Here is a 21708-nt window from a genome sequence, read left to right on the forward strand (position 1 = left end):
TAATTCAAGTTAGGGTAAATCGACCAGATCAGTTAAAACTATAAATTTATATTAACACTCCCAGAACAATATGATAGCAAAAAGTAATTAACGTTTTCGCGAGATAGATAGAGTTGCATTTGTACGAAGTCTAACATAGGCATATAATAAGGCAACAATGAAAAGCCATTACTTGACGTGCTGCCTATACATTATGAAATCAATTTCATTTTATTACATCGAAGATGTGGTTGATTTATTTTATTTTTTTTTAAGTTGGGTTTTATATAGTTCTTTTGAATTTTGTGAATTTATGCAATTCATTCAAAGAACTTAACAGTTTCCTATTGACCATGTTAAGCTAGCATGCATGCATGCGTGGCCAACTTTATGATACTACACTAGCCTAGAAGTTACTGAAATTAATCATATATATACTAAATGAACCTTGTGAAGTTAAATTATTTGACCTTGTAATAGAGCTTGAATTCGATAAACCATCTCTACCATTTTGTACCAAGATGCTTAATAATCCCTCTGTTTCTCAACTGATTAGCAGTATACAGTTAAAGGGTCAAACACAGTCGCAACTTCATTATGAATGAACATTAGAAACCAATAATATTAGTTTACATGCATTAAAACATTATCCCTATAGAGATGCGAACCAAATAAAAAGGGAGCAAATTAGCACAACATTTGGAGCAATGAAGGAAAGAAGGGAAGCAAGGATTATACAAATGGGGGAGCCTTTTTTTTATATGGACCAGAAAGGAAAATGATGGAGGGGGAAGAGAAAAGCACACATTCCTGCAGAAAAACAAATCTTTACACACTCCTCTCTGAAACCACTCCTATCAAAACCAAATTCTAATAAGCTAACAATGGATCAACTCGAAAGCCACAATATCAAATGTCAAACTCATTAAATTGAAACTCTCTGGTTGACGCAGAAGCATCATTGTCAGCTCCTTGCGACTTTTTTAGCTTTGCCACAAGAACCCACATGTTAGCAAGCTCATTTTCAAGATACGCTTCTCTTTGCTTAGATTCCTCAACCTTTCTTTGAAGCTCGGCCTCCTTCTGATCTCTCTCTAAAAGAGCAGCTTCATATGAAAGTTCCCTTTCTTTACTCAAGGCTAATTCTCTCTTGACATCTGCATTTGACCCACCCTGATCATTTCGTCTGAGTCTACCATGACTTTCCCTTCGTCCATTTTGTACAGTTCCACTGGTTCTGCGCTGCGAAGATGAATTCTTGGATGCAGCTAGCTCCGCAGCTAGTCTTTCATTATGATTCATGAGTTTGGCAACTTCTTCTGACAATGCCTTGAGCTCAACAGCAGCAGCTGAGGCTAGTCCTTTAGCATATGAACATTTGCATCTGTTAGTTCTTTCACCTTCTGCTTCAGCTCTTCTATCTGTGCAGAAAATCAGCAGGAATGAGGACTTGACTATAAACAAAATACGTGCTCCCACTTTAAGATAATTTAACTAAACGCAACACTAGAGGCAGGTAGAAACAAATATTGTTAGCAGACAAAATTTTTCGTCAATATAACTGCATACATTAGTTTTCCCTTATCAGTTGGTAAAATTTACACGTTATATAACACAAACACACACATAGATGCATATAGTGGGGATCAATTCGTTGGTCATCATTCATTGTATGAACTCCTATCACACTTCCAGTTACCATTACTATTCTGTTTTCCAAAAATTTCTTAATAGGATAAAATAGTAAACTTATATTATTAATCATTATAAATATGAATAAACATGATAAAATATTAACTCCATATTGATCATTTAAGTAAAGAGTTAAAGATAAAGACAATTATGTATATATGCTTGTTATTCTCTCATTACAACTATTTTAAATGCTTATTAAGTATATATATAGTTATAATTGTCAAACATTTTTTTAGTTTTAATCTTGACACGATAAAAGAATGAAAAGACAACAGAGAAGCATAACCACTCCTAAAGAGGAATGAAATTAAAAAACAGTAATGGCACTCAATGAGGAACCTACATGATAAGAATATACCTGTGCTTGTAAAAGCAGCCCTTCATTTGTATCATTTGTCAACTCATTTCCCTTGTCAAGATGAAGTTCACCATGTTGAGAATGATTTGCTGCAGGGCTAAAATTTCTCAACTCCAGTGCATCTTCAAGTTGCTGTTTCAGAGAAGCAATCGTTTCTCGCAGATTTTCACATCACCAATCTGATAAGCCAAATTACTCAATTAGATAACATCATAAAGAAAAGAATAATAATATGAATTTTAAAGTAATTTAAGATTAGGTTTACCACCTTCTGACTAAGCTGTTCTTGAATTATATGATTATCTGCTACTTTGACCTGAATTAGCACAATAACATTGGACACGTCAGAAAACAGGTAGCAGCAAGGCAATATGTTCATGCACCATCAATCGCCAATTGAAATGTCTATGCTACATAATAAGGGCACTGCTGTCTCACATGATTAGCAGCATGGCAATTAGAAAATCAATCGGATTAATGACATACTCTCTGTTTTTTGTTTAAGTTGGAAAATACTACAACAAAGTTTACTTTAAGGACTAAATTTACGGTTTTTATTGCCCCTCACATGTTCCACTAAAGACCTGCTCAGTGCTAGCTTTCATTTGAATCCTATCTGGAGTCTGGACTTTCTGTTTAATGTGAATGATATGTATGGATCTATTAGAAAGACGTAAATAATTCTCACCTCAAGTTCGAAAGATTTCTCATTTAGCTGTGCCATCAACTCAGAAACAGCTTCTGCATAAAAAAACAGCATTAAGCTGGACTGCTAACAAGTGAAACGGCACAAAAAATAACGTCAATTGAATGTACCTGTGACATCCCTGATTGATCCATCTTATCTGAAACAATGACAGAATTAGAAATTTGCTTTTCCAGCAAATCTATTTGTTCACTCTTTGCCTTAATTTCATCTTTCAACTTTTTCATCTCCACCTTAGTATGGACAAAACACAAGATGCAATTTTCAGGAATTACAGCCAGAGGTATGACTCTAACAAGAGAGACAACACCCTATGTACAACAAAAGAGATAAGTAACCTACATGAATCTGACCATCCTGAGGATTTCGTGCTGTTTCCTCAGACAGCCTCTTCAAAGCACTTGAATGAAGGGCAACTTCTCCACATAAAATCTTGTGCTGCTTCCGTAGAAGATCGATCTGATCAACTGACTTGATGCTTGTCTACAACATTAACAAGCACATGGGAAGCTATGAAGGTAAAATATAGATGTCTCAATGAACAAATGCGCTATTTCTCTGTTTTATGATAAAGAAACATATAAATCTTCCCACAAGAACTTAAGATCTTTCAAAAACATAGGCAAGAGATCGCCATACTCAGAGGAACAACACTAAAGCTGAAATAAAATTATCACCATATCAAGAAGTACTTTTCACAATGAAGGACTAAACTGACTGGGTAAATATTGAATACAAAAACATATATGCATCACCAGACAAATTGGGGCTATTTATAGTGGTTTTTGAAGCATTTAAGTGCCTCTCAATAATAATTGTTTTACTTGTTTTTGGCTAAATATATATAGAACATACAATCTTCTTCTATGTCCAGTTACACTAGAGTAAAAATCAATTTTTCAAAATACTAGGGAATTTTCCTTCTTCTCCAAACCTGCAGTTAAACTACATACCAAAGGTGTTTCTGGTCCCAATGAACTATCCTCGCGAGTATCTTTATCCTCTCTTGCCTCTGATATAAGATCAGCCGATGGAGAACTTTCTGCAGCTAGAGAATGAGAAAGCCGGGATTCTGCATGGTTACCACTTTCTCCTTGAGGTGTTGAAGGTGTGCTAGTAGATTTTGCACCACTGGATTTATCACTAGTGCCTGTCAAGCCACCATCTCGTTTCTGAAACAAATATTGAAATGCACAAGCTTAGACAAAAGAAAATTAACTTGTGAACAATACCCAAAATAAGATCCAATATTTCATTTCAATACACATATATAAGAACTATAATAGAACATTAGTAGAATAACATCAATAAATGCATAAAAGACCTTAATGAGTAAAGAATTAGAGTGGAAAAGAATGGGAGAAGACAACAACTGTGATGATCAGTCAAACAACACCAATGGGGTTAAGAAGATGAAGTCAAAGTAGATGCAAGCTATCAGCAAACAACGATGGGCAACTTACACGTAACTTCAACCAGTTTAGTAGTCCATGTTTTTTTGTCTTTTTTTCCTCCTTCAAAGAATCAACAGTTGATTCAACATTTCCCTCCAGATTAACATACAAATCAATATTTTCCTCATCCAAGATTAAATCCCGCCTCTTGTATGGAAGGTATGCCAGCTGTAAACATAATTGATAATTAAAAATATGTAGGGAACAGGGAAAGAGTTGCCCTGTCTTTAAAAACGGAGTATAGGATCCTGGTGTTATTGCATCTGATAAACAACAGGGATAACCAACAAAAACTAGAAATACCTCCTCTTCTCCGAAGGAATGTCTTCTACGAGGACCAGGCCTGTTAGGAAATCTGGTTGAATGTGATGCTTTTGTGGAGACCAAAATCAGTTTAGTCAGCCGTTGAATTCTTCCTAACAAAGCAGCTTTAGCTTCTTCTTCTTGTTCCAATCGGGATTGCAGCTTGACCATCCTCTAACTTTACATTTCACAGCAATTAGAACCACCAAAAACTCACAATGGTTATTTCAGAGTACAAAAAACTCGTGCATAAATTTACTTCAAATATATTCATTTCTATATCCATCATTATTCCTTGTAGAAGCTTTTATCATCTTTTTTTTTAAATGACTAGCTCTTTGCAAGTGATATTGTAATATTTGTGCTCAAATTTTAGAAAAACAAAGATAGAACTGTTTGCACTTTGAAATCTAATTTAATCTATAAGTGCTTTTAAATAATAATGATGACAGTAATAAATATAACAACAACAACAACAGCAAAGCCTTGTCCCACTAGGTGGGGTCAGCTACACGAATTAAACGACGCCATTGTAAATGTAAATGACAGCAAAAACAGAAGGCAGTGGATACACGCATGCGGGAGCGCGCACACACTCTCACTCACTCTATAATTACTTACCTTTTGTTTTAGAAGCACAATGTCATCTTCCCCAGTATCTTTTGGTTGAACTGTAACAATACCCCTCTTTAGTTGTTCCAATTCTTCCTTTAGGCATTGAATCTCTTGTTGGTATTTCTTGATAAGTGACTTCTCATCAATTATCTACAGATTCAATATAAATTAAAATAAAACTAAGAACGAAGCAGAGGAAACACATGCTTAAAGGATGACCTAAAAAAGAATGAAGCAGAGGGAACATATGCTTAAAGGACGCAATAAATGGGTGCAATAAAGGAAAATAATCGCAACTCTCTGATCATGCTACTTTGCTATGTACCTACTAGTACAACTTCTTAACATAGACGCAGTACACAAACGTGAGAAGTCAGGACACACCATTGATTTCTGAAGTAGACAAAAGTAATGCTGAATTTTCAAGCTTCAGGCCCCTTATTTCAATCATCAACTACTTCAAACACAGACAATCTCCCAAAGTACCTTCACGAGTAAAATTTAACTCTACAGGCATATGGAATTTCTTCCCAGTGCACTCAAAATAACCATTTTAAACATTTCTTGCATAAACAAGGTATTGATCGATGGTGGGGCAGCGATTAGTCTTCTGCCTGAGAGGATGTTGGGAAAAGTGGGAAAACATCCTGATGATCTGGTCCCCACAAACATCGTTGTGACTGATTTTAGTGGGACTTCTACACCAGCGAAAGGGCTAGTCATTTTGACTGTGAAAGTGGGGTCATCGGAAAGACATTCTATGTTTGTAGTGGTGCTATCGAAGACTAGTTATAATGCCTTGTTGGGGAGAGATTGGATCCATGGTGTAGGAGTTGTACCTTCTACTGTGCATCAGAACGTGCTTCTGTGGACTAAGGAGGGTAAACCTGAAATTGTAAAAGCAGATTCGAGTCTATATGTCGAACAACTGCATGTCGATTTTAGGATATATAATCGTAAGTTAAAGCCCTTAAATGTTGATCAGTCACTGAATCCTTATAATTGTGAAGGGTGCTATTTGACTTCAGAAGGCCTTTCGATGAAGTTACGTTACCCGGATTTGGGTTTCGAGCCGACTGGTTGGGACTGTCTTTCTTGAAGATCTTGAAGACTGCTCAATGGACCAGGTTGAGGAGGTTTCCGATTAACTGGTAACATTACATAATTATTTAAATAATTTTCAAATTTTAGAAAATAAAGATGATTCTTTTGATGAAGTTGAATCAGATAGGGTTAGTAAATTTACTAATTCTAATGTGTTTGATTCGACATCTCCAGTCGAATTTAGTTATGATTTTCCTATTTCTTGTGATGAAACTAATGATGCGAGCCGGACTGCCGATTTAATAGCAGAGGCTCATTGTGTAGAAAATAAAAGTAATGATGATTTCGTCAAAGATCAAGTTTCTTCTATTTCTGATGATTCTATTGATTTCACTTTTGATTGCATTTATGATCTAGAACCTTTGGGATTTGAAAAATATTCAATCAAAGAGGATGATTATTATAATTTGAATCTCAAGATCCCTTAGAAGAAATTACTCTGGAGACTTTTGATGATGTTCGAATTACATATATTTGTAAAGATCTTGTTGATCCTTTTCGAATTGAACTTTTCAATCTTTTGCATAAGTTTAAAGATTGTTTTGCTTGGGATTATCATGAAATGCCTGGTCTCGATCGTTCATTAGTAGAACATCGATTAGCATTAAAACCCAATGCTCGACCTGTGAAACAAACTCCAAGACGTTTTGCTCCTGAAATTAATATAAAAATTAAAGAAGAAATAGAACGATTGATCAAAGCAAAATTTATTCGAACCGCACATTATGTTGAATGGGTGTCGAATATTGTCCCTATTATGAAGAAGAATGAGAAGTTAAGAGTATGCATCGATTTTCGAGATTTAAATAATGCTACCCCAAAGGATGAATATTTTATGTCTATTGCAGATATGTTAATTGATTCTACAGGGGGAAATGAAATTCTTAGTTTCATGGACGGTTATTCTGGATATAATCAGATTTTCATTGCAGAAGATGACGTGGCTAAAACCACCTTCCGTTGTCCTGGGGCATTAGGTACATATGAATGGGTAATTATACCTTTTGGTTTAAAGAACTAACGCTGGAGCAACATATCAGCGGGCAATGAATGCCATTTTTCATGAATTTATTGGAAAATTCATGGAAGTATATATCGATGACGTGATGGTCAAATCGATTTTTGTAAGTCAACATATTGACTATTTAAGAAGAGCATTCCTTACTCTGAGGAAGAAAGGATTAAAAATGAATCCTTTGAAATGTGCTTTTGGGGTATCGGGTGGAAATTTCTTGGGTTTTGTTGTTCATAAAAAAGGGATAGCCATCGATAAAAATAAGGCGGATGCGATATCAGCGTTGTCTGCACCCAAATCAAAGAAAGAAGTACAATCGTTTTCGGGTAAAGTAAATTATCTTCGAAGATTAATTTCGAATCTTTCTGATCGAACTAGAGTATTTGCACCTCTAGTGAAACTGAAAAATGGTTCAAATTTCGAATGGACCACGGAACATCAGTTGGCATTCGATTCGATTAAAATGTATTTGTCTAAAGCCCCAATTATGGCAAACGTTCGTCCATCTGAACCCTTAAAATTGCAGCATCTGAAAATACTATAGGGTGTATGTTAGCCCAAGATGATGAAAATGGGCATGAACGGGCAGTTTACTACTTTAGTCGAGTTTTAACTGATATTGAAACAAGGTATTCTCCGATTGAAAAATTGTGTTTGTCCCTATATCATGCTTGTATGAAGCTAAAGTGTTACATGGTGGCTAAATCGGTGAAAGTTACAGCACAAACTGATCTTATTAAATATATGCTGAATTTTCCTATGTTAAGGGAACATTTGGGGAAATGGATGCTGGCGTTGACAGAATTTGATTTACATTATGTTCCGGCAAAGGCCGTTAAAGGACAGATCGTTGCAGATTTTCTCGTGGATAATTCGAAAGATCTGCACGACCAAGGGGCAAATATAGTTGATGTGAGAGTCAACTATTGGAAATTGTATTTTGATGGATCGAAGCATAAAGATGGCGCAGGAGTTGGAATTCTTATTATTTCACCAGAAGGTATTCCATTGGAATTCTTGTTTGAATTAAAGTATCCTTGTTCCAATAATGTGGCCGAATATGAAGCCTTGATTTTAGGTCTTGAGATTTTAATTGGCAAGGGAGCTTTAGAAGTTCAAATTTTAGGGGATTCACAGTTAGTTTTAAAGCAGTTATCAAAGGAGTTTAAGTGTAATAATGAGACGTTACAAAAATATTTAGTAACTGCTTGGGAATTATTAACGTCTTTTCGAAGAGTCTCTTTGGTGCATATCCCTAGAATTCATAATGAAATTGCTAATGAGTTAGCCCAAATTGCTTCGAGATATCGAATTGGTCCAGAAACTATTAGAAAATTATCTAGTATCCACTATATTTTGGTGCCAGCAAATGAAAGAGAAGTTTTATGTATGGATGAATGGGAGGATTTTGATTGAAGAAAGCCTATTGCTCGTTATTTAAAAGATCCCAATGTTGCAGTCGATAGAAAGATAAAATTACGAGCAATGAATTTTGTTTTATTGGCTGAGGAATTGTATAAAAAAGGGATCGATAGGAGTTTGTTAAGATGTCTAGGCCAAGAAGATTAGAACATTGCTTTGGGTGAGGTCCATAATGGAATATGTGGTGCCCACCAGGCAGGGAAGAAGATGAAATGGGTGTTATACCGCAATCATGTGTACTGGCCTTTTATGATAAAAGATTGTATTGATTATACGAAGGCATGTCAGGAATGTCAAAAACATGGTTTGATATAGAAGATTCTAGCGGCTGAATTACATTCGATAATAAAGCCATGGTCGTTTAGAGGTTGGGCTTTAGATTTGATTGGGTTGATCCATCCTCCTTCATCGAAACAGCATAAGTTTACTTTAGTAGCGATTGATTATTTCATGAAATTGGTTGAAGCAGTTCCCCTAATAGAAGTTGGTCAAAGTGAAATAATAGATTTTATTGAGGAATATATCATCCATCGATTTGGAATTCCTCAGACGTTAGTATTGACCATGGAACTATGTTTATTGGCCAACGAATTAAAAATTTTGCGGCTTCAAGAAGTATTAATATGGTTACTTCAATTCCTTATTATGCACATGCTAATGGGCAAGTGGAGGCAGCAAATAAGATCTTGATAAGCTTGATTAAAAAGCATATCGGAAATAAGCCTCGAACATGGCATGAAACTTTGAGTCAAGTATTATGGGCTTATCGAAATTCGCCAAGGGGTTCGACGGGGACTTCACCTTATAAATTAGTGTATGGCCATGTTGCAGTGCTACCATTAGAAATTAATTTGAATACTTTAAGAGTATAGAAACAGAATGATTTGCCAGTCGATGATTATTGGAATGCAATGTTTGATGAGTTAAATGAATTAGATTCAGAACGAATTCTGGCACTCGATAATGTGATTCGACAAAAAGAAAGTGTTGCTCGAAGTTATAATCGTCGAACTAAAGAAAAGTCTTTCAGGATAGGCGAGTTAGTTTTAAAGGTAATTTTACCGATGGAAAAGAAATCGAGATTTCTGGGTAAATGGTCCCATAGTTGGGAAGGTCCCTTTCAAGTAACAGGGACATATTCTGGAAATGCCTATCAGATTAAAGATATTGAGTCAGGAAAAGTGATTAACTCAATTAATGAGAAATACTTGAAACATTTCTATTGTTGGAAAATATAGAAATTCAACATGCATAAAGGTCAGAAAAGATGGAAGTCATTACAAAATAAAGTGAAACTTGAGATGAAAATAAATTCAAAGTGCCACCAGCTTTGCTAAGTTTGAGCGCAGTTTCGCCCTTTTGTTTTCCAGAATTGAAAATGTCTCGACTTGTTTGAATTTGTCAAATTGGACTTCTTCGAGTTGTTTTTCATATTCTTCATGTTTCGTATCGATAGAAACAAGTTCTTGAATGAGATGTTGCTGTTCCTGTTGGGCGGCTGCTAAGGGTTTGGCTACAGTAGCTCGATTCTGTCGCACTCTAGCAAGCTTTTCATGGATTCGAGCCAATTCTGCTTCAAGTTTTGCTTCTTCTTGGTCATGAAAAGCTTGAACAGAAATAGCATGGGAGATTCTCAGATCGAATTCTTCACGAGAAGCTTGAATTGGTTGAGCGGCTGTCAAGCAACTTTCTATATTAATTTTGAGATTAGTTTCTTTAGCTTCAGTTTCTTAGAGTTGAAAATGGGACGCTATGCTCTCATTGAGAAGTTGTTTGAATCCTTGAATTGAGGCAGAATTTGGTATGTTAGCCGGGAGCTCTAAGGAAGAATTCAAAAGATCAGCTAGGAGTTAGTTGAGAATTGTGTCATTAACCCATGTGGTAGGTGGATGATCCAAGAGCTTGATAAGCGATCGAAGTTGCTCCCGAGTGTTAGCATTTAATTCAAATGAAGACCTTGATGTGGCAGGTCTTGAGAGTGTAGGCACTGGTACAGGTACCTTATTTTCTTCAATAACTCGGCTTAAGACAGAGATCAAGTCAGCTAAAGTAGCAGTTGTATGAGTGGTGGAAGCATTTGATGTTTCAAGCCTTGGTTTGGGAGGAGTCTGAAAACCGACTTGGTGAGAAGGACTAAGCAGTTTTGGAGGGGTTTCCAAGACTCTAGACCGAGATGAATCTGAATTTGTTGTTTCAATATTTTGAGAGGGAGAGTCAGAATCTAGAGCCTCTTGGTTCACCACAGAGAATGCAACCTGGTTGTTGGGTGAAGTTGATTCAAGTATGAGAGTCTGAGTGGGAGAATGCCGTGGAGGATCTTTTGTTAAATCAACCACCGATGTTACATGAGAAGGCGGAAAGGCAGCATTGAGTGGTTGAGAAGATTCAGTAGCTTGAATCGAATCATGGGATGAAGAATGCCCTTGGTCATGATGCTGTTGCAGGATTGGTTGATCAGGTACCACAGGAGACGTAATCAAATGAGTAGCAGTGGCAGGCTAGTATGGAAGGTACATAATTATGAGTTAAAATTTATTTCAATATAAATCAGACACATAACGTTACCAGAGCGAGTCTTTGTTGCCGAATTGGTTGAGGACCAAGATCCGAATCGGCCGTGTCTTCCGATTGGGAGGAGGCAGCAGGAGTGTCTTTATTAGTTGGTTCACTTTCATCAGAACTCTCAATTGATGATGGTAGTACTAACTGGTAAAGAATACAGAGTTAAGTAGGTTAAGAAAATATAATTTATAATACATTCCAAGTTAGAAGGAAAAGCTGTAAGGAAAAAGTAGTTACCTTTTGAGAAGTTCTAGTAGGAGCTCTTCTACTTTTGTGTGGTGGTGGTCGAGCAGTTTCGGCTTTTCTTTTTTGAGTTCTTTTGGGAGAACTCTCAGCAACAGGGATGGTTCGAATTGCAGTCTGCTGAATTTCTTCTAAGGTCCGAGTGTACCTTGAATAATAAGCAGCTCACCATTCGAAGCAAGTTTTAGTGATGTAGAAGCTGCGATCGTAGACTAAGAAATTGAAACGATCCCTGTGCTGTTGATTTTTTAAGAGGCAGGAGTTAAAATCCTCTTGAGTGGTTAAAGCAATGTGGCAGAAAAGATCATCATTTCGAGGCTGTGGCGTTAGGATGGCTTGAGATAGTCCCAGTTGTCTGGCTGTCAAATGAGGAGCATATAGGGTTATCTTGAATTTTTTCCTTTTTATGTAAATGCAACCCTATCAGAATTACTTGAACAGCTAACAGGTTTGCCCAACTTCAATTTGCAAGTTCGCTTCCCTCATTAGTGGTGGGGAAGAGCAAACGATCTAGCCAGACAGGGCCACGATTGCGACGCAGGAAAGGAGTGAAATTGAGTTGATCATTTTCAAAACTTTTGCAGGAATGGAAAAGAGAAAAGACAGTCCAGAATTTATCTTCGTCTGATTGAGTGTTTGGAAAATTGGGTTTATAATCAGACAATCGAAAACCTTCAATATGTTGCTTGTCAGTACTACCACCTTCAGGTTTAGTCATAAAAATTTTTAAAAATGGCATTGAGCCACAATTGAAGAAGCCATAGAGGGCCCCCTGTACTGATTATCTTATTATCTCGAAGGTCACAAACAAATTAACCAAGTTCTTAAAAAATGTGCCCTAGGAGAAGTTTTGCCAAGTTGAGAACTTTTCCTTCATAAAGGAGAGTAGCTAAAGGAAGGAAGAGTTTTGACATTTGTATGCTACGAGAGCAGAACAGGATTGCATTTAACCAATAAAATAAGAAGGCCACATGCTCATTATCAGTGATTTTTGTACCTTCTGCACCCATGTTATGGGCGATGAAATCACTATAGGAATTGGTCAAAGCAATATTGTACTGACGCTTAGGCTGCATGTCAGGAGTACAGTTTGGAGAATTTATTGGGAGCCCTGTAATCGCAGCTACGTCGAGGAGAGACATTCTGATCATTCCACAAGGAAGGTGGAAGTTGTTGGTTGTTCTGTTCCAGAAACACATAACAGCCCCAATCATCCAAGGATATGTTGTGAGTGAAAAATGAGAGAGCTTTAGTAGTTCATGAATTCCTAAAGCTCCCCAATCAGCGCTTTTTGTAGGTTCAAAGCGTCGATACCAAGCTGTAAAATCATATCCTCGAGGATTAACTTTTGGATTATTCCTGAAAGACTTTTGATTAATAAAATGTGAGATATTGAAAGACTGGTTTATTAGTAAATCTTCCCCTTCAGCACTTGGGAAGAAAGAAAGTTTTTTGTTTGCTCTTTCAAGAGATTCAATTGGTTCAAGAAAGCAGTGTGTATCGGCACCGATTATGAAGGGGATTAAGATCCTAGTATCATTAGTTTGCAAATGAAGATCGTCAATGACTTCATCATTGACTTGATTGAGAATGCGAAGGGCCGGTGGAGGTGGCGGTGCTACTATGGAGCCTTTACCTTTGTCTTGGGTAGCAACATGAGAAGAAGAACCAGCCATTGTCAAAGATGAGATTTAAGGTTGGGGAATTTTTGTGAGAAGGAATTCTTGGTGTAGGAGAGATTCAGAGAATGACGAGATTCGAGAGATTCGAATAAGGGAGAAAATGATGAATTTAAAGGATTACTGTAGCCGTTACTGCGGAAGGAATGCGAATAGAGGTGACTTCGTGAGGAAGATGGAGTGATAGAGAGAGAGAAAGCATAAGTTTCGGGAGACGTGTCGAATGGGTCAGTAATAATGGGGAGTTTTTAATGATAATTATTACTGATTTGAAAACTGACGTCTTTTGGATTAAGTGTTTTATTTTTCGATAATGTTATCGAAGGCAAACACATTAATCCAAGGGGACAATTTATTGATCGAAAAAATATTTTCGATAAGAATGAATTTATTTGGAATGAGTCAGGTATGGTTTCTCGAGAAGATGTATGCATCAGCATGAGGTTGGAAGTGATTAGCGCTGAACTTTGATTTCGATTGATTTATTAATTGAGTAAGCCTAATCGAGTAGGAGATTCGATTTGAGAAATCGAGTAAGGCCTTCGATGAATTGGTCGAATAGTTATGTAAGTGGAAGAGTTAGTGGCTTCTATCACACGAGAAAGTTATGGAAAATGTCGACAATCACGCGGCGGGAACGGTTATCAAGAGGAATCACATTCAAAATTGTAAATCTTGTAATTAATTGTAATCAATCGTCAGTTATGGAAGTAGGTTATAAATACTAGGAGGGTTTAGGGAATAAGGGTTGGAACTTTTACTCAGAAAAACACTCAAGCATACTCACATTCCAGTGAATTCATGAGTCTGCAATCGAGTAACTTTTCTGTAGGGTTCCTTCCATCTTCTTCATTCTTTTAATTCACTTTTCTGTAAATTGCACATTTCAAGTAATTCTATTTTATTCCAAGTGTTTTCTATTTTCCTTGTCCAATTTATCTTCCTGCACTTTAAGTTTCTATGTCGAAGCCCTTTAATCCAATCATAAGCATTTTATTGTTTTCTTTTAAATTTCATTATCAAGCCTTTCTACTTTCTGCACATTTATTCTTTGAAAAATTTAATCTTCATGTTTCTTTTACTAATTTACAAATTTTATTTATTTTTATTTTCAATACCTGTCTAATCGAAGACACTTTGATGCACTTCTAGAAAACTGGTACTCGCACAGAGGAGTAGGTTTCGCTTCCAGACCACTAGATATCGAACCACTATCGATTTACTAAAAATCGACAAAACAAAAGTATTTTATTATTTTCATTAAACTTTGTGAATTATGTTTATCTAAGATTAATTCCACTTCCATTTTTCTATGTTTAGATTTGATAATTCCTTAATAAATTAGACATAGATTTTTGTAGTTTTGTGTATGGATGTATTTATTCACCGTATATGGTTATGAGAAGCTAAGTGCAAGTTGCTAAACGTTCTTGTGTCACAATCATAATCTCCTTTTGGACCAATTCCAGTGCACCACGTTTAGTTACAAGTCAATAGCTACCAATGTAGCTAGGTCTTTGAAACTGATGGCTTATGTTCCTTCCATAATTATTATTCAGTTAAGCACGAAATAGCTTTTTTTAAGGTATCCAAATATGGGTTTTAAATTTGGTTGGAAGTTTCTAACCAATCAATGAAACAATATAGTATATGGATTAAAACAGTAGTAGCACAAAACCCCACCAATACATAATATTCCTTCATGCCCCAAATAATTAATTCCCATTAGGATAAGGGATTTCCAAGTATTATTTACATTGGAAGAAACTAAAATCAGAAATGCCTTTCAGATTATGATGTATTTTCCTCTAAGAGTTAATTAAGACATATTGTTAACATCAGCTGGATTGGTATAACCAAGTGTAGCAATAGAGGCAAAGTAATTTATTGAACAGCATCTATAAGTCATAACCATAAAGTTTATTAAGAAGCAAATACCATGAATAATTAATGAGATAGATATTAGATATGTGTCTTCGTGTGCTGCCAGTGAATCATATTTGTTTTGTTTGTAACATTAGCAATTAATTATTCCTTTAGAAACAATGTGGTGTTCCTATTATTGTGAATTTGCTAGCTGGCTTTCCAAGTAAACAGAAAACGTTTCATGAGCCTATCTTTTTGTAATTTTCCCTGCAATTCAAAATGCCAGAATTCAGTTCTAACTACATTAATAATCTAAAATTGGTATTTGGACCATGAATGTTTTATTATAGGTATTTTTTATTTTTTTTTTCAATTTTTATTATACTATGTATTCAGTTTTCGTTATGCACTGAATTAATATACACCTTTTTTTTATTGGATGAATGTAAAACTTATCTCATGTAGATTGCATATTTAATCTAATTGTGAGGAATTTATGTTGGTTCAATCAACATGACAAAAGTTAACAAAAATAACACATTTTTATTTTATTTAATTTTTTTCGTTCATTCTTTTTCTATTTTATCGCCATTTCTTTAATTATTACGTTTTTTGGTAAACTAGTTATTCTTGTTTTATTTTTGGGTTAGGAAACAAAAAAATTGGGCCCAATGTGATTTTTTTGTTGGGCGTAGTCCATTATTTAATTGGACTTATTGAATACCATGGAGGCCCATAAGGCCCAGAGATGGAGAGTGGGAATTTGCAGAGGCAGAGAGAGAAGAAGCAGCGAAGAAGGAAGGAACACTCGCTGGTAGTTAAGGGTCGCAAGTTTGAAGCATGGTTCTGAAAATCGGACCGGACCGGCCAGCCAAACCGGTTCAACCGGGAACCGAAAACAAAAATGGTCCTGTCTGGTCTTTAAAACCGCAAATCTAAAAACCGTTTGAAAATTACTGGATCAAACTGGAAACTGGCCGGTTCTTTAATTTTATAAAAAAAAGGAATGCTCCCCACCTCGCCCACAGCGCGTGACACTCTCCCTCCTTCCCAATGTTCTGAAAACCGGATCGGACCGGCCAGTCGAACCAATTCGATCGAAAACAAACGTGAAAAACGGTCCGGTCCTCTTTCTAAAACCGTCATTCTCAAAACCGCTAAAAAACCGTTGAACCGGCCGATAACCGGGCGGTTGGACCGGACCGGGAACCGACCGGTTCTTAAGAAACGACGTCATTTTCTTTTTTTTTTTTAAATAAAAATAAAAAACCCCCACCCCCCACGCGAGTCCCTCACACCAAACACCCACACACTCAAGCCCTAAGGTTTCCCAAACGGCAAAACCTAAAATCCAGCTTCGGCAATGGAACTGCCGCCGCCGTCCGTAGTTGTCGGCGTCTCCGCAGCCTCCTCCTTCCCCTGTCCCAAATCGATACGGCCAGACCTTCTCTTCTAGGCTTTCTAGCTCGGCACCTCGTCCTGTCTTCGTCGGTGACTTCGTTGTTCAAGGCTTCCAGCTGCTGCGCCGTCGTGTCGCCGTCGTCGTCCTGCTGTCAGTGGAAGGTTAGTGAATTTGTTTTTGATTTTGAGCTGTCAAACCCAAAAAACCCCTAAGCTGCTTGAGGTTTTTTGCTTGTTTCCAATCCAGCACAGCCTTGGATGAGAGCGAAAGTGACCCTTGGATTTCTTTTTCCCCTGTTTCAATCAGCTTTTCATTTTTTTTTTAAATTTGTGTATTGGTCTTTTGTTATTCAGCTTGTGAAGTTGTGATTGCTTTTAAGTATTTATCGTAGATTCAAAGTTGTAGTACTTTGATGGAAATTCTGAATGCATATCAAAAGCTTATTACAAGGGACCCGTAATCGTGAATCGTGATGGTGACTATTTGAATATTAGTTCATCCTTTATCATACCCTATATTTGTGATAATAATTATATTTGATTCGATTATTCGGTTGCAGCTCATTTTCGTCGACCTGTTTCTCATATTTTCATTTTATTAAAGAAATTTGAGCTAATTTGATTTTAATCTTCACATTATCGGAATAACGAAATGAAGGATGATGGGAAGAGTGTTGTTTCCGCTATGGCCAATAATGAAAATCAATTTTATAATAAGATTCTTATTTTTTGTTCCTGAAATTTTAATTGAATTAAATTCATTTAGTCAAATATTCAAGTTGTAGCAGCACTTCATTGCTTCAAAGTTCAAACAAAACAAAATTGAGACAATTCAAGAATAAGCTAAAAAGTGTGAAGAAACCGAGTCTTTCTACCAAAAATTACTTAGCTAAAATCAAGAAATTTCTTTTTGATTTTGAGCTGTTTCAGTGTTATGAATTTGATTTTGAATGTCTGATGAGTGATTTGTGATTTGTGATTTTTGAATCTGAAATTAATTAATTTGTGATCTGTGTTTTGAATTTGAAATTTGTGATCAGTGATTTGTTATGCTGCATTGCTGCTGTTGGTATTTAATTTTGTTGTTGAAATAGTTACTGATTTGTTTAAATAGTTACTTATTTGTTTAATTTCTGAATGCTTGGTTCTTCTTCTTCCTTTTAATTTCTGAAATTTTTGTTCAAATTTTCTTCTAATGTTTTGTAATGTTTTGTATGTTTGTTGCTGTTTTGTAATTGCTGGTTGCTGGGTGCAGGTTTAGTGTCATCACTGATTTGGAATGTTTTATAATGTACAATGTTTGTTGCTGTTTTGTAGTTGCTGTTTTGTAATTGCTAGTTGCAGGTTTAGTGTGATTATTGGTTAATGTTTTGTAATGTTTGGTGCTGAAGGCTGATTGTTGAGGTCAGATATAGTTGTTTACTTATGGTCATTTTCATACTACCCTATACCCTCAACTTAATACTTGCATATTTATAATTTACGGAAAAGCTCTGCATACAAGCCATTAGGGCTTGTATGCTTTACAAGTTTATTAAACAATAAATTTAAAATACGCGCTCCTCCTGGTACGTTGATTACACGCGCTATATAATATGCCGCGTATATATAACTTCCAAATTTAAAATATTTGTTTCCTTCTTCGTTTTCGTTATTTTGAGATTTCGTTGTGCTTCTTCTCGCGCGTTTTCCTCATTCTTCTCCATCGATCTTTTCCTCTTCTTTTCTCACTGGTATGTTCTTCGTTTACGTTCTCTTTTTCTGTTTCTGCATCTCGAGCTTCGTTTTTCTCTCTTGATTTGTTGTTTTCTGAAATCAAAGTTCGAACTCGTTTTGAAGATAATGGATCCTTCAAGCTCAGATTCTGCGTTGAATCCAGGCGATGTGGATTATGAATTTGAATCTAACGAAGTTCCTGAGGTTTGATTTACAGTAATTTGTATAGCATTGTGTAGTTTAAAAATTGCTGAACATTGTTTAATTACCTGGAATTTATAGCAGATGAATTTGAATCTAACGAAGTTCCTGAGGTTTGATTTACAGTAATTTGTATAGCATTGTGTAGTTTAAAAAATTGCTGAACATTGTTTAATTACCTGGAATTTATAGCAGACGCTCGGGTGTAGATCAATTTCTTCTTTGGGTGTATTTTAGCTATAAGTGTGGGTGTATGTACACTTTACTGGTTTTTTGTTATTTTTAATTGAGTTGTTGTTGTTCAGGTGTATTATATCAGACATGATTGTGTGTGTTTTTAGTTTTTGACATGGTGTATTCTGCAGTCTGTGTATTGAGAGTTTATGGCTTTAAAGGTCATTCTGTAGTTGAGTTGTTTCGGTTCGGGTGTATCATATTAGCCATGATTGGGTGTATTTTGTATCATACTTATGGGTGTATTCACAGTTCTGACACGATTTATTGTGCAGCCTCTCTCTGTTGTTGATGACGAGCTTGTTCCGAAGGTCGGAATGACCTTTACGACCCTTGAAGATGCCAGAAAATTTTACAGGAACTACGCCAAGGCTGCAGGTTTCTCTACAAGAGTTCGGTGCACAAATAGGAAGGGAAACGAGATTAAGAATCAACTGATTACATGTAGCAGAGAGGGAAAATGGAAATCTAAAATATCTCCAACCGAGAAGACCAATCCGACAGCCGGTCTAAACTGTCCTGCAAGAATTTATATACACACATTGAAGGATGTCGGTGCTTGGATCATTTCAAAGGTTGTGCTGGATCATTCACACCCCTGCTGTCCAAGCAAAGCAGAGATGCTCAAACAGCACAGGGAACTAAGCATGTCCATTCGTCGTACGATAGAGAATAACGACGAGGCCGGTATCAGACCAAGCAAAACCTACCAATCATTTGTTGCGGCTGCCGGGGGTCACCGCGAGTTAAATTTCATCGAAAAGGACGTGAGGAATTACATTACCAGGGAAGTGCGGAATGTTTCCGAACAAGAAGATGCAAAGGAATTCGGGAAATATTTGTTAAGGATGAAAGAGAAGAATCCGAATTTCTTTTTCGAGCTCAAACTCGAGGAGGATCAATCGATTAAGCTGGCCTTTTGGGCCGACGCAAGAAGCAGAGCCGCCTGTGAGTATTTCGGAGACGTCATTTCATTCGACACCACCTACAATACAAACAGGTAACAAACTGTCCCTTTTTATGATGCTAAATTAATTTATTTTTACTAATCCGCAGCAGAGGTGTATATTGGCCGTGTCATTGGGTGTATTATAAGCATTTGTTGGGGTGTACCTAATGATTTTGCATTCTGGACCATGGCACTTCGTTTCAGGTATAATTTGGTCTGTGGTTCTTTTGTCGGGGTGAATCACCACGGCCAGTCAACACTTCTCGGATGCTCTTTGATGAAGAACGAAGAAATTGAATCATTCAAATGGTTATTTCAATGCTGGCTTCGTTGCATGGGAGGAAACGCTCCGAAAGGGTTTCTCACCGATCAGTGCGCATCAATGAAAAGGGCTCTAGAGGCCTGTATGCCAACAACAGTTCACCGCTGGTGTATTTGGCACATCATGAAGAAGATTCCAAGCAAATTAAACGGGTACAAGGCACACGCCGATGTCGAACAACAAATGAGCCATGTTGTTTGGAACTCTCACAGCAAAGACTCATTCGATAGGAATTGGAACGATTTTCTGGTGAATTTTGGTCTTGCGGACAACAAGTGGCTCTCAGGTAATGTGTTTTTAAATTCTGCAGCAGAGGTGTAAATTGTACTGTCTCTCGGGTGTATTTTACAGTGTGTGTTTGGGTGTATTATGCAGATCTGTACGAAGACCGTCACATATGGGTTCCTATCTATCTGGACCACCACTTCTGGGCAGGGATGAGAAGCACACAAAGGAGCGAGAGCATGCATTCATTTTTTAACAAGTACATCACCCGTAACAGCTCGCTCATTCAGTTCGTCAAACAGTACGATAATTGCCTCGGAAGCAGGGAGCAAGCAGAGAGAGAATCAGATGCTGCAGATTTTCATACGGTCATACCATGTGCAACCAAATCCCCCATCGAAACTCAGTTTCAAGATGCGTACACCCAAGCAAAGTTTAGGGAAGTCCAAGCCCAATTCAGAGGAAAGGCGAATTGCATCACCAGATTAAAGAATTCTGCTCTAGGCTATTCAGTATACGAAGTTGGAGAACAAGTTTCCAGCTCAATATTGGACAAGTTCGCGGTTACCTACGACTCAGTTGCAGCCGAGGTAAAATGCCAATGTTTATTATTCGAGTCGAGAGGGATACTGTGCCGTCACGCACTAAGCGTGTTAAGCTTCGAACAAGTAAGCCAAGTGTCCCCTAGGTACATACTGGAACGATGGAGCAAGAAGGTAAAGAGGCAACACACACATCAAGAGCAGCCACGACGAGCCACTAATTGAGCCAAGAAGCAAGAGGTTCGACCAACTTGTTTTCCGTTCGCAAAATATTTGCGAATTTGCCTCCGAATCAGAGGAGCTGACTGCAATTCTGCACCGTGCGTACGACAACGTCATGGCTGAGATGGAAGCAGTAAAAGCCAAAAGGAAGGGGACATCTTCTTTATCCCACGAAGACGCCAACTTGGAATCCGTTAACGAGCTTCAAAGCCCGCCAAGGATTCGAACAAGAGGACGTCCAAAAAACAGGCTAGGTTCAAAGCTGGAGAAACAGATTGCAAATGCCACAAAGAAAAGAAGACAAAAGTTTTAAGCGAGGTAAATGTGATGTTCTTTAAATCTGTGGCGATTGAGTTTATTTTTCTAGTTAATTGTTTAGCTAATGCGTGAGTGTTATATTCAGATAAACCTGTTTGATGCTGCATCAGCGGCGCATTCAAGTAGCAGCCAATACCAGGGACAAGTTATAAATTATCAGTTCAGGGTACCAGCAGCAGGGGATAACTCTTTGGGTGTATAGTTATAGGGAGTATGGGTGTAAAATCCCTGTTACCTTTGGGTGTATTTTTGTTAATAGACAATTTACATATAGACACATATATAGATACATATAGAACAAAAGCTGTAAAATTTCACAGGTTATGGGCGTATTTTTCAGTTGATGTTTTTTTTTTTTCATATTTTAGTAGTTGTAATTCATTCATTTTGAATACTGCACAGACAATTGGGTGTATATTATTACTCAACCTCGGGTGTATTATTAGACTAGCGTTGGGTGTAACAATTTATAATATGCGTATGCCTTGATTTTTTGCTTTATGTTTTACCACCTGTAATACAGTTTTTAAATACATCACAGACAGTTTAGCAGCACAGATAGTTTAACTATGGGAAA

At 37.0% G+C, this 21708-nt stretch overlaps 1 protein-coding gene and 1 pseudogene across 1 annotated transcript; one reads left to right on the forward strand and one right to left on the reverse strand.

The window, feature by feature from the left end:
* Window positions 1–639: 639 nt before the first annotated feature.
* On the reverse strand, window positions 640–5307 carry LOC130976467 (kinesin-like protein KIN-7K, chloroplastic; annotated as a pseudogene).
* Window positions 5308–19907: 14600 nt separating this feature from the next.
* On the forward strand, window positions 19908–21333 carry LOC130974693 (protein FAR-RED ELONGATED HYPOCOTYL 3-like). The gene is made up of 3 exons (XM_057899552.1): window positions 19908–20110; window positions 20200–20765; window positions 21217–21333. Exons 1-3 carry the CDS (start codon window positions 19909–19911, stop codon window positions 21331–21333), a joined length of 885 nt encoding a protein of 294 aa, XP_057755535.1. The 5' UTR covers window position 19908.
* Window positions 21334–21708: the final 375 nt, after the last annotated feature.

Source organism: Arachis stenosperma, chromosome 4 (genome assembly GCF_014773155.1).
Source record: "Arachis stenosperma cultivar V10309 chromosome 4, arast.V10309.gnm1.PFL2, whole genome shotgun sequence".
Lineage (NCBI taxonomy): Eukaryota > Viridiplantae > Streptophyta > Magnoliopsida > Fabales > Fabaceae > Arachis > Arachis stenosperma.